The following is a 13,847-nucleotide window of genomic DNA, read 5'->3' on the forward strand; positions in this document are numbered from 1 at the left end:
TGAGCAGTCACTGCCTATCATATCTAAAACTGGTAGCTCTACAGTAACCCACGGTGCAACCTCTTGGTGTAGTGTGAGAAAATCACCAATAGGAAGTGGTAAAAGGATTGACCTCTAACCTCAAAGGGTCATATGATGATGATAACTTCAACGACACAAGTTGAGTACAATGTGCTTTATGAGGCATCATAGCCACCGGCCCTTATGATTCTCACTTGAAAGTAAAAAAGGTCTATTGCATAAATAACTAATGCACACCAAAGTGGGATCATTACAAAGTACAACTTCAAGCTTGGTGCATGTTTGTCCAATCTGAGGCACAAGATGATCTGTAAGGAAGTAACAGGATTATACAGAGTTGTAGCTGTTGCAACTGGTGGTTCATTGATTAACTTTTTATTAATTTTAGTGTATAAATGGACACATTGCAAACTAAACAAACAATACTCATTTTTACCAGATTGCACAAGAAACAAGTGATAAACACTGCATCACAACTAATATTGCAAATAACAATGTCAGTAAAAAGAAATAAAAATCAAACGTAAGAAAAAATCTACTTTTCTGTCGTAGCAGCAATCAGGGATACATTTAAACTTATTTTTGGATAGAAATTTACTACCGGTACTGTACAAGTGTACATTGTACAATGTATTAATAATTAATTGATTAATTTTACCTGAAATGCCACTGTTAAACACCATGTTACCAAAGACAATCCTTTTCTACCGAGAGATAAGCCATGATTGTCCTAAACATCACAAAAGCTATGTAACTTACAAAGGTATCATCATACTTGCAAATGAAATCATTGAAATTGAACAAAAATGTATATATGAGTAAACTAATGGTTAAAAACTTTTCTATAGTTACCCAGCTTACAAATGTTACCCAGTTAAGATATAATGGCTTCATGACCATAGAAGATGAAGATCTAGTCTATTTCTCACATTCATGCACTACTACACACGCTCAGACATTAATTTGTGACTAAAATGGAGCAAAATTTCTGAGTCTATTAAAATTCTTTAGACATATAAAAAGATTTTATCTGTTAATTAAACAAGTAACGGTACGGTAAATAAAAATAGTGCAAAAAAAGAATACAGTGTTAAAACAAACAAGTACAAACTTGACAAATAGTCTGAGCGTAAAATGCGAAAATATAGGGCCGCCTGGAATAAATTGCGACCTTAACAAATTTGGTATCGTTGGAAAGCTTAATTCCTCTAGTTTAGGATTATCACTCTCCTCCAACCAGGGACCCTTGGCAAAAAAAGTTGTGGCCGTTTTTTAAGCAACACCTTGCGCCGCTAGTGGCGCAGCTAATCTAGCTATGTTTTCAGCAGAAACAGCAAGCCGTGTAAAATTCTGGCAGTCGAAGTTGCTCCGGTGACCACTGACCAGCTTATTAGCCATGTAGTGGTATCCATCTTGAACTCTGAGCGTTGCGCAAAAAGAAAAAAAAAATAGCCATGAGGTTTGAAAGTAACTAGGCAGTACTGAGTAGGTTTGGGACAGCAAAGATTCTTGATCTACCACTCTGCACTGGCTGCAGTACTAGCCTAAATATCACAGAACTGAGTACCGTACCAGGCAGGCCTACCGTAGTTTAATATGTTTTGGGAACTGTTTGCAAGAACATCATTATCGGTACTGTAAGTTATGTCAGGTTATTCATTTAATTTGGTTTGCAACAGAAGTCAAAACGTTAGATATGGTACCTGGCAGCAGGCGATACACAGATGCACTAGGCCTATAACAGTGTACAGTACGGTATGCTGGGCTATGATGAAAGTTAGAGGAAACAGGTCTAAATGTTCTTTACATGCAGCATGTCTTATCATCTCTAGCTTATGTTAAATTTTTGAGTTTTCTGTTGTTCTTTTAGTTGAGTTCTCTTTCATTTAACATCTTGGATTTTAAATGGCATTGCATGCAGGTGTGAAGTATTTGTACCAATGTATGCAGTATGGTAGTAGTAGTAGGCCACTGTTACCAGTGCACTGGTGCACAAACTGACAAAGGAAGGGTGTTTATTGAGACCTGGTAGCTTCTACTGATATCCATGCAACAATACGTTTTCTGGTAATTGCACACACTATCAGTTAAATAAGGAGGCCAGCCTACCAGTAAGAGCTATGGTTCTTGTTACTTCTGAGACCACCTGTAAAGGCTATAACATATTCAGATATAGATTAAGTTTGAAAGAGCAAATGTTCTGTGTGGCCATTTTTTTCCCAGGTCTGATGTTAGTTTTCTCTCTTTACAGCTTTAAAGATTTTTATGAAATACCGGTAATGATTTCTAAGTTGTATAGCTTAGTTTATTAAACAGTTAGAATTGATAGACTAGTTTTCAGATGTTATGGAGATAATTGAATAATGGAAAATCAGAATCAAGCTTTTTATAATGAAAGTTTATGCATCAAATGCCAATCTCATAATTTATCGAAGCTACAAGAAGTGAAACGAGGTGGACTGAAGACATTAATCAGCTATGCACAAAACATTGGTGACAGTCATCTTTATCAATATCTAAAAGAAAAAGAAGAGAGCGAAAGTAGTTGTAAGGTGCATGAGGTGTGTCAAAAATTACTTGCTGTTTGCTCATGCTTGGAGTGGATGTGATACAACTTCTGCAATATATCAACAAGGTACCAGTATAATTAATCAGCTTTGGTAGCAGTACATTTTAATCTTGCTTTCAGTGTTTTATATATAGTGTTTGTTACAGTGTTTTATATATTCCTGAACTGCTTACCATGCTTGTCTGAAAGTACATTTTTACCATTTTCTGATCAGCTTTTAAAAGATATGCAAGAATTCAGATGGCAGTCATTACCCAATCCACTCAATATTATTCTAATATTGTAATACTTTTATTTGGAATGCCAATGTATGGAGTGTATGCACACATTATTTGGTGACAATGATTAATTATGTCATCTGTCTTGTTGCTTAGGAAAGCTAAAGATGTTCAATTACCTGAAGAAGGAAGAATTTCAACAATCTGCTGATGTATTTGGGAGATTAGATTCTACACTTGAGCAAATAGCTGATGCTGGAAGAGATTTGTTATTGAAAAGGTTAGTTACTGGGACTGTATTGGTGCACAGTTAATTAAATAAGAAGAAATGAAAATGTTGCTGAGTAGCCTACCAGTCTGAATGAGATTCACCGATAGTAATGCTATATTTTGTTGATCCATCAAGCTTTAGTGCAAAACCTGCCGATTCACTTGGCCAACTACGGTACGTCAATTACATGCAGATGGTTGCAACAGCTTCCACTGTTCATCCTGAAAGATTGCCACCCACCGAAGCTGCAATTCGTTTTCATTCCTTCAGAGTACATTTGCAGGTGAAATAATAGTGCGTAGCCTAATGGTATTGTAACACAATACCGGTAATCATTTAGTATAAAAGCGTCTTTGCTCTATAGATTATACTGTACCACTTGAAGATATTTTTCAAGAATTGTTTATTGTCGGTAACTTCAAAATATTACAGCAAATTGCGCTATTAAACTGCTGTAAGGAAAAGATGCAAGTTATAGCAAAACAACTTGCGTTGTAATAGGACTAGCATAAACATGTGGTGTACTACAAATCAAAAATTTTATGGCAGCAAGACTTGATTTATCTAAGTTGATATAAAACTGTTGCTTCAGGTATGTCAGTGGAAGCATCTTGACACTGAAATCTTGGATCTCGCACAATGGGGATGGAAAGCTGACGCAGCAGGTGCAGTTATGCCAATAAAGGCCAATTTAGATCCGGCACCAGAATGGCTATTGAACGTTGTACGATGCAAATGCAAAGAAGGAACAAAAAATCAATGTGGTACAATGTCTTGCAGCTGCAGAAAACATGGCTTAAAGTGCGTAACAGCATGTGGAGAGTGTCGTGGGGAAACTTGTTGCAATCTCAGTTGTGTACAAGACGACTGCCCTGAGGATTGCGACATTTTGATCATGTTTCAATAAATGATCTGTTCTGCCAATAAATTAAAATCAAAATTTTACAAGTGCTCCAGTGATATTAAAAATGTTCTATTCCGTTCATATTGTACTCCAATGTATGCATGTCATCTGTGGGAAAATTATCTTCAACGTAACATTAATCGCCTGCGTGTTGCCTTCAATAATGCATTTAGAATTATACACAATTTGCCTAAACATTATAGCGTACGTGAACATCAAGTCTTGTGCAACATTATAACATTTGATGCATTACTTCGGAAATATGTTTTTTCTTTTGTTGGAAGATGCGAAGTATCGTCTAACTCTATTGTTGCCTCCCTGATGAGGTCCGATTGCCATCGTATATCAAATTATCGTCTTCATTATAATAATTCTATGTATGCTGATATCTAGTTTTGATGGCTGCCATGTCATCTGATTATTTTTATCGTTCTGAATACTTTCAGTTCTTCTAACTTGCAACACTACCGTACCATTGTCTGTAAACTTGTAACATTAGATAGCCTATTTAGTGAGATTTTGTGCATTTGCAGTTTGTGTATTATTTCTTTGTTTTGTATATTGACAGCTTTGTCTGATGCAAATAAATATTATTATTTGTGTAGCCTATTGCCCAAATTTGGGCTACCCGAAAGATTCCACTGGATAGTTGAGCTGTACTCCTCAGACATGGTGTGAGTCGAATTTTCACCGTCGACAAGAACAATAGTTACACGCCTTGGGCAGTGGCCGAGTGGTTAGCGCGTTGAGCTCGCAGTCGAGAGCCTGCATGTTCGACTCTAGCCACCCGCACTTGCTGTTGTTTCTCTGGGCAAGAAACTTTACGATAATTGCCTCTACCCAGTGATCGATTTCGAGTAATGGGTAGTACCAAATTTAAGTCATAAGTAGAGTAGACAACCGGAAACAGACCGTGCAGCGTGGGTCAGGTGTACGTCGGAAGGCGTACACCGATGCATAGCGCTCAAGTCCGCTTTCCCGCAATGCAGGATAAAGATAATAAAACACTCCACGGCATAATTATTGAAGCAAAGTTTTAAAAAATTTCGCATTTTTTGTATAATGCCCATAATATACTCTCGCCACTTGTAGCGTTTAGTTTCATCATTAAACCGGACCTGGGGTCAAAATGCCCCCCTTGAATCATTATAAAAATATATGAAGCTCCGTTATGTCTAAAAACGATTTTTTAGAACAAATGTATTGGATCTGCAATTATCAATGGGCTGAGAGTAATAGGTAAGCAATTTTAATTTGATGACGTCAGAGTGACGTCATTTAAATATAAATAATATTTTATCAAATGTGAGTTGTCTCTTTCTTATACACATAGGAAAAAAAGTTAAAAATGAGCCTAAAAACTTGTGTAAAAGGAAAAATACAGTTTCGCCACTAGCGGCGCAAGGTGCTGCTTCAAAAACGGCCATAACTTTTTTTGCCAAGGGTCTCTGATTGGAGGAGAGTGAAAATCTTAATCTAGAGGAGTTAAGCTTTTCAACGATACCTAATTTGTTAGGGTCGCAATTTATTCCAGGTCAATACGTTTTACGCTTAGACTAAAAAGGGAAAAGTAAACATTGCAAGCAACTTCAAACTTACCCGTCCATTTCTTAAATGAACAAAAATTTGGTACATCAGCAAAACAAATCGAATAGCATTGAGAATGAATAGAGGAATAAAAACAACAAACCACATTGCCTGCAATTTATATAAAACTAGTTTATTATTTACATACGGTAGCTTAAATGCAGGCATTACGAAAGCATAAATAGACCTACCAGTACTAAATAAGAGAAGTTATTGCGACTCAAAAACTAGAGGAAAACAGGGAAATGGTGACTGAAATCAGTTTCATAAAAAGTTATTTTGTTGGGTTATTGGGTCGCTGACCTAATGAGTAGTGTAGCTTACTGTATCCCATAGTTTCAACATTGATCAAACCAAATATTTTTATAAAATGGTATTAAATTATATTTTACTTTGGTGAAACATTTGACTTGTGCCAGCTGGATCAGTGATTTTACGATATGTATTGTTGTTCTGGGCCAGCCAGACCTGTTTTGTAACACACTGAAAACAACATATATATATCTGCAATAGATAGCCTACTGTACGGCACTAAATAAAAATATGAATTACAATTACTTAGCAAGTCAATATAGGAAGAATAGTGCTGGAGTAGATTCAGCACTAAATATCAATACAGTTTTCCATTAAAAACACTTTTTAAACCATAAGTTCAGTTGCTGTATTTCCTATCGTTTTTATCAAAAACGCATTATATTTTTTAAAAATTTAACAATTTTTTCAGTTTCAGTTCAAATACCATACCGGTACAACATTTATACCAAATGTCATACAAGCTACTGCTTTCTAATCTGAGTGACGTAAAAATGTGTAAAGATGGAAAAATTACACAATATTATATACAGGCAAGTTAAATTTATAGAACAACAATCTACTTCAAATATTGGGAACAGGAGTACAAGTCTACGGCCTACGCCCTGGTCAAAAATGCCATGACATCATAGATTGAAATTAACCAAAAGATAGAGGGGGGGGGGGTATATGAATGGCACCATCACAACTTTACATTTGCTTTGGTATTTTCTAATCCTAAACCCTGAAAGTTAGAGTTTAGGTGAAAAACATCAAAAAGCTGCAGCTGTGAAGGCATTTACCAACATTTGCCTGGTTGAATGCCATTCAAACACTTCGCTCTTAGTTAACTCAGTTTGTTATGAGCCTGACTCAAGATCATGCTCAAGATCACTGGTTCAGATCTCCAGTTTTTGACAAGAACAGAGATTTGCACACCAAATATTATTAGCCTAAGCTACGGTACCATATTGATCAAATGAACTTACGTTTAACTTAGCATCAAGTTTCAAAGCTGCAAGAACAAGGAACACCAAACAACAAACCCAAATAATCATGAACTGGTGAATGAGTGCCATCTTTATATTCCCATCAATACCGGTAACAGGTTAGGTAAATAGGCCTGGTCTCAATGTATAGAACTGGATCTGAAACATTAATTTGGTTTTACTTGGTACAACCTAGTTCGTACTCTGAATAGTTCGTACCCTCAGTTCGTACCCTGAAAAGATCGAGAGAAAAGATAAAAAAAGCCGAAGACGCTGATCGGAGTTTCCGCTAACAACTCGTCACTCGAGGGTTAGGGTTAGCGGAAACTGCGGAAAAATATTTGCGGAAACTGCGATCAACGAGGGTTAGGGTTAGCAGTGGTTCCCAAACTTTTTTACTCCGTGGCCTAAATTTTGATTCAAAAAAAGTTCGTGGCCCACCCAAAATATTTTATACACTTGTATATGGGCGAGCACTATAGGCTCTAGCAATTTTCTAAGTGGCGACGCTGTGCCTGATTTGACTGGCCAGAGGATCGCAGCCCAGACCTCCAGCACAGATAGCGATGTTTCTTACCACTACGCTAATCGGCCAAGTTCTACTACCTAATTACTGTACTATATGACATGTAACAAAAAAACTAACAAAATGCCTTTTTGCAATTTATTTTTTAATGGGAAGGCAGTGGCGTAGCAACGCAGTATGCCGCCCTTGGATTTTTGCACGAAACGCCGCCCCTACTCCCCCTGACACCGTCGTAAAAGCTAATTAAAATTCCACACAACAGAAGAATTAAAGCAGTTTTGTTTAATTTTATTGAAAGTTCAAAATAAAACCGCTTCTTACTCAGACAGCTGAAGGATTCTTTGTCTCCTTTAATTTCTCTATAATCGCTGGCTTGAATGGCCTTTCTTTATTCTGAAACCTTTCGGGCCCTACTAGTTTGATCATCTCAACTCTCATATTATGAGTTAATGTTTCTGGCCAAGTAGTCACATCGTCATGAGAATAATAGACAGCATCTGTTTCAGGGCTGGATTTAGCTGATGGGGGGCCCAGGCACTTTTAGATCGGGGGGCCCCCGTGCAAAAACCACTTCTACGTCTACAGCAGCATTTATCCAGCCTGCACAGCATTTTGCAGAAACTTCAATGGCTGTAAAAAAACCCACAGAAAATCACATTTTTTCCACGTAGAGGCGCCCTTCAAAAGTCGGGGGGCCGGGGCACCTGTACCCTCTTCCCCCCCTAAATCCGGGCCTGATCTGTTTTATCTTTATCTGACAGTCTTTCATTCACAGGCTTTCAATGATCACTTTGTTATTGTTTTGCTCGAGGTAGTCTACACTTCTCCTTCAGTCTCAACTTGAGGTAGAGATTTAATGTGCTAATCTCTTCTGTCTTTTTAGCAGAGGCAATTTTTACGAACTTCAAAATGACTCCTTTATTTTTTTTTAGTTCCTCTTGTCTAGCTTTCTTTTTCTTTCTAAAAAATCTTTACTTTCTTTTACTCTTGTCATAGGCAAAAATTAACTTAAAAAAATTGCAACTTAAATCTTGTTCTGGAATCTGCAGCGCATTAGTTGAAAACAACCTAACCATAATTGCAAATTTGCTGAGTTAAGCTAAGTGATCTATTTAAGACCTGAAACTTTAAACCTTTCACTAACCTAACCCATCTTCACAGATGAAGATGGAGGAATCCCCTCTATCTACTACAGACAGATGGTAAAGGTGACAGTTGACTCGATGACCTCACGGTCCATTCCTGTCTCCTCCCGAAAGTGAAATAAACATTTCATTTGACCCCAATGAAATGTAGGCTAGTCCAGAAAACCAACCTCTCATACGAAAGAAGAAGAAGTGAAATAAACTTAAAACTAATCTGAACTTAACTACCGTACCAAAGCTAAATTGACTGAGCAATGCTACAGCTTACAAGTTACAACCGACATTCTATCATTACTTCAACAGCATGAATATCATTAAACCGTCACAAATACCGCATGGTGAGGCACAATCTAAAAAAGTTGCAAATTAGTTTATAGGCATAGCCTAACTTGTTTAATTTTTTGGCTTCACTTAGATCAGTGTTAAATTAGGTCGTTTAAGTCTGAGTCTCTCCGAGAATAAATTAACGTGACTGTCTTTGTTCGTTTAAACTTTAAAACGTTATCACATTTTGCCGCCCTCTAGCAACGTGCCGCCCCTGGATTTATCCACAAGATCCAACGGGTAGTTACGCCACTGGGGAAGGGTGCTCTTGCGCTTTAGCAACAAGCGTAGAAATTCTTGGCTCAGTTGTCGAAAGAGCACAGCGAATGTCATGTTGAACTTCAAGGCGGTTGCGTTGCTTGGACTTCATACATACTAGCGCTGAAAAGGCAGATTTACATAACCATGTAGAAGTGAAAGGCAATAACTGTTTAAGTAGCCTACAGTTTTGCTTATTTTTGGATATGATGATGCCATGCTTAGCCAGAATTCCGTGAGTGGCAAAGTTTCGAATAGATCTCGGCAACTGGAGTCGTTTTTCAATTCGGCAACAGTGGCCGAGTGGTTAGCGCGTTGGGCTCGCAGTCGAGAGCCTGCATGTTCGACTCCAGGCACCTGCAATTGCTGTTGTTTCTCTGGGCAAGAAACTTTACGATAATTGCCTCTACCCAGTGATCGATTTCGAGTAATGGGTAGTACCAAATTGAAGTCATAAGTAGAGTAGACAACCGGAAACAGACATTGCCGTCGGCTGCAGCGTGGGTCAGGTGTACGTCGGAAGGCGTACACCGATGCATAGCGCTCAAGCCCGCTTTCCCGCAATGCAGGATAAAGATAAACAAACAATAAACAAACAAATCAATTGGTCTTGCAGTTCATCTTCCACATTTTCAGGGGAAAGTCGAAATGGATTTCTTGCAAGTGATAGGTCATCAGCACTAACTTCAGGAAAATATGACTTGAATTCGCTTTCCAACTCTTTCAGATGTTGAACAATATTGGTCTTTAGTTCATCGTTTAACTCGTAAATATCACACAGGTTGTTAAACATGGCAAAATTGCCGTTTTGAGCTTTTCGTCTCCAGTTTGCCAATTTTTCAACAAACGCATTGATCAAGTCCATGTTCTGAATAATGTTTTTTTCTTTTCCTTGCATTTTCAAGTTAAGGGTGTTTAAAGAATGAAAAATATCTACCAAGTATGCAAAACAAGCAATAAATTTTGCATTGGTAAAGTGAAATGCTAACTCAGGTTTTACATCAGTTAAATAGATTTCCAACTCATCGCGGAGCTCAAACACTCTGCATAAAACGTTCCCTTTAGAGAGCCACCGAACTTTTGTGTAAAACAAAAGGTTTTTATGATCAGATTCCATGTCTTCACAAAGTTTTCTGAATAGACGAGTGTGCAAAGCGCTGCTCTTCACAAAATTTACTATTTTAATAGTAACGTTAAGCACATCTTGGAGACCACTTGGTAAAGTTTTAGAAGCCAGAGCTTCCCGGTGAATGAAGCAATGAGTAAACATAACGCCAGTAGCCTTTCTTTGCACAAGTGCCTTAAATCCACTTTTGGAACCAAGCATCGCAGGTGCACCGTCAGTGCACACGCCACACAGATTGTCCCAGGATATTCCGTTTTCATTAAAAAAATAGTTGACTTTTTCCATTACATCTGATGCTTTTGTGCTGGTGTTCAAAACACAGCAGAAGTGTAATTCTTCCTTTACAGAGGTGTCAACTGCATAGCGAACGAAAACCATAAGTTGAGAAACTGAAAATACATCGACAGACTCTTTACTGTGTTATTGGATAAAGGAATAGCTTTGAGACTTTTCTCATGTTTATCACCCAGAACAATTCTCGTCATGGCCAGTGCAGACGGTTTAACAACAGTTTCAGCGATATTATGAGCTTTTTTCTGACTAGCTATAATTTGGCTAACAACGAAAGATGCTTCTGTAAGTTTCTGATCAGTTTGTTGAAAGTTTCCAGTTTTGTCAAGTCGTTGACGTTTACAGCTAGATTCTAGTCGTTTAAAATACTCAATGCTTTTATTCTTCAACTCAGGATGATTTTTTTCCAGGTGATTTCTCAATTTACTCGGTCTCAATGACTCATTGCTTAAGACGCGGTAACATACTACGCACTGTCCCTTTTCGACTCCATGATCATTTAACGAAGTAAATCCAAATTTAACGTAACTATCATCATACTTTCTTTGGTTTGCCATTGAATAATTTAGTATTTAGTAATTTAGTTTAGCATGTCTCGATTTGCAAATTTTTATTCAATCTCTTCTTCGCTCTGCACCTCACAACTATCAGTCCACGACATAAAGAACGCTTGTTTTTAAGTACGATTTCTGGCACATGCAAGCTTAAAAACTCATTGTTACGTAACAATTCCTCCCCGTGGCAGACAGTTTTAAGAATGGCAGTTAAAATTTTTCGGTAAAAAATCTAGAAATTGTTAACAATACAGGAACAGTATAAGTTCAATTACAAATAACTCTGTGGCTCACTGAAACCGTCTTCGTGGCCCACTAGTGGGCCATGGCCCACAGTTTGGGAACCACTTTAGAGCATAGATTAGTCGATGGTTAGGGTAAGCGGAAACTGCGGAAAAGTGTTTGCGGAAACTGCGATCAGCGAGGGTTAGGGTTAGAGCATAGATTACTCTATGGTTAGAGTTAGGGTAAAGGTTAGCGGAAACTGCGGAAAAATGTTTGCGGAAACTGCGATCAGCGAGGGTTAGGGTTAGAGCATAGATTACTCTAAGGTTAGGGTAAGGGTTAGCGGAAACTGCGGAAAAATATTTGCGGAAACTGCGATCAGCGAGGGTTAGGGTTAGAGCATAGATTAGTCTATGGTTAGAGTTAGGGTTAGCGGAAAGAGCGATCAGCGAGGGTTAGAGCATAGATTAGTCTATGGTTAGGGTTAGCGAAAACTGCGATCAGCGACTTCGGCTTTCTTTCTCTCGATCTTTTCAGGGGGAAAATTTTAAAATGTTTGCGGAAACTGCGATCAGCGACTTTGGCTTTTTTTTAATTTTTTCTCTTGATCTTTTCAGGGTACGAACTGAGGGTACGAACTGTTCAGGGTACGAACTAGGTTGCATCCATCTTAAGCCAGGTTCAAACTAATTTCCTCCCCTGCGGTGGCTATCTCTCAGTGGTATAGTAAAGAAAAAGGATGCAACCTACTTCGTACCATGAACAGTTCGTACCGTCAGTTCGTACCTTGAAAAGATCGAGAGAAAAAAATTAAAAAAAGCCGAAGTCGCTGATCGCAGTTTCCGCACTCATTATAAAATTTCCCCCCTGAAAAAATCGAGAGAAAAAATAGCTCAAAACTGAAGTCCGCTGATCGCAGTTTCCGCAACCATTTTTCCGCAGTTTCCGCTAACCTTAATTCTAACTATAGAGTAATCTATGCTCTAACCTTAACCCTCGCTGATCGCAGTTTCCACAAACATTTTTCCGCAGTTTCCACTAACCGCAGTTTCCGCTTACCCTAACTCTAACCATAAAGTAATCTATGCTCTAACCCTAACCCTCGCTGATCGCAGTCTCCGCAAACATTTTTCCGCAGTTTCGCAGTTTCCGCTAACCGCAGTTTCCGCTAACCCTAAACCTCGAGTTTGTTTCAAATTATTTGGGGAAACTCCGATCAGCGACTTCGGCTTTGTGCTATTAAACTGCGATCAGCGACTTCGGCTTTTTTAATTTTTTTCTCGATCTTTTCAGGGTACGAACTGACTGCACGAACTGTTCAAGGTACGAACTAGGTTGCACCCAAGAAAAAGAATCAAGAGGAGCACATCTAATGATCCATCCAGTAGTTTATATAACTTAGGCTATAACTGTATAAAGCCTTCAGGACTAAATCTTCTTTGCCTTGGTATATCTTTAACAAGTTAACAACTTCAAAGTTGCCAAATGTTTTTAAACATTCCGGCCCAAATGCTGCTGGATTGGAATTCTACAAAGTGCTGGATCGACTGGTCGTCTTCTCACGTTTGCATTACATATACATAGTTTTGCGTCCGTCTACAGTGGTTCCCAACCTTTTTTACACCGTGGCCCCCTTTAAAAATTTTGAAAAATTAATGACCCTCTTATTTTTTTCAACCTGTTGAAAAAATTAAGAAACGTCATTTTAATCAGTGATGTACGCGCATACAAAAAATATTGACGCCGTCAGCGTAAACGCAAACGTTCGAAAAACCATACGCCGTATGCGTCAACGCAACTTGTAAAAAAAGTTGGCGGCGTCAGCGCATACACTAGCGTAAACTCATTTTGTTTGCTAGGTGCCAAACATTCACACGGTATAAACCACTCGAAACAAACAAGTTTTATTTTGAATTTCCACGAAAAAACACAAGCATCTGAAAGTGTTCATCTGACACTTTGCTGTGTTTTGATTCTAATATGTCTTTGCCCATTGAAAACATTCTTTCAACTGCAGCGCTGGAAGGTATTGGCGTGTTGTAGCGAAAAAAAGACATTAAAAAGTATGCGTTGACGCTATGCGCTAAAAAACCGCGAAAACTTTACGGCGTAGCCTCAAGCGCAAACTATCCAAAAAAATGTGGCCGCAAGCGTTAGCGTAAACAAAAAGTCTACGCCGCAAGTATGCGGCGTATACGTAGGTACATCTCTGATTTTAATTAAAAAAACTTGTTTATACAATAACCGGTAGTTAGAATGGTAAAATGATATAAATGCAACACACAGACACAATAAACATGATAGTAGGCTACATTAGTTACAGTAGTTATTACATCTGCAGTTAATGTGATGGTTGAGCTTGTTTTTGCTCTGACAATGTCAATTGCTGGTTTGGTGGTGGAATGAGCAAGCCCCATGACAAATCGAATATCCAAAACACTGCGCTGCTTTGTCTTCAAAAATCAGAAGTAACATTGTTGAAAAACCCACATTCACAACGATATGTTGATGGGAAAGGCAACAGTAATGACATGACAATTTCATTAAG

At 38.2% G+C, this 13,847-nt stretch overlaps 3 protein-coding genes across 3 annotated transcripts; 1 reads left to right on the forward strand and 2 right to left on the reverse strand.

Moving 5' to 3' along the window:
• Positions 1-2: 2 nt before the first annotated feature.
• On the reverse strand, positions 3-6,957 carry LOC145787824 (transmembrane protein 60-like). Its single transcript, XM_082599658.1, has 4 exons — positions 6,851-6,957; positions 5,583-5,681; positions 680-751; positions 3-329 (listed from the first exon to the last, which is right to left on the reverse strand). Exons 1-4 carry the CDS (start codon positions 6,938-6,940, stop codon positions 177-179), a joined length of 414 nt encoding a protein of 137 aa, XP_082455784.1. The 5' UTR covers positions 6,941-6,957; the 3' UTR covers positions 3-176.
• On the forward strand, positions 3,056-4,607 carry LOC145787825 (uncharacterized). Its single transcript, XM_082599659.1, has 3 exons — positions 3,056-3,088; positions 3,215-3,362; positions 3,672-4,607. The coding sequence occupies exons 2-3, from the start codon at positions 3,267-3,269 to the stop codon at positions 3,984-3,986; spliced, it is 411 nt and encodes a 136-aa protein (XP_082455785.1). The 5' UTR covers positions 3,056-3,088; positions 3,215-3,266; the 3' UTR covers positions 3,987-4,607.
• A 2,132-nt stretch (positions 6,958-9,089) lies between the features above and the next one.
• LOC145787886 (protein FAM200A-like) lies at positions 9,090-10,514 on the reverse strand. The gene is made up of 2 exons (XM_082599724.1): positions 9,701-10,514; positions 9,090-9,226 (listed from the first exon to the last, which is right to left on the reverse strand). The coding sequence occupies exons 1-2, from the start codon at positions 10,512-10,514 to the stop codon at positions 9,090-9,092; spliced, it is 951 nt and encodes a 316-aa protein (XP_082455850.1).
• Between the last annotated feature and the right edge of the window lie 3,333 nt (positions 10,515-13,847).

The sequence above is a fragment of the Aplidium turbinatum genome, chromosome 18 (genome assembly GCF_918807975.1).
Source record: "Aplidium turbinatum chromosome 18, kaAplTurb1.1, whole genome shotgun sequence".
Classification (NCBI taxonomy): Eukaryota; Metazoa; Chordata; class Ascidiacea; order Aplousobranchia; family Polyclinidae; genus Aplidium; species Aplidium turbinatum.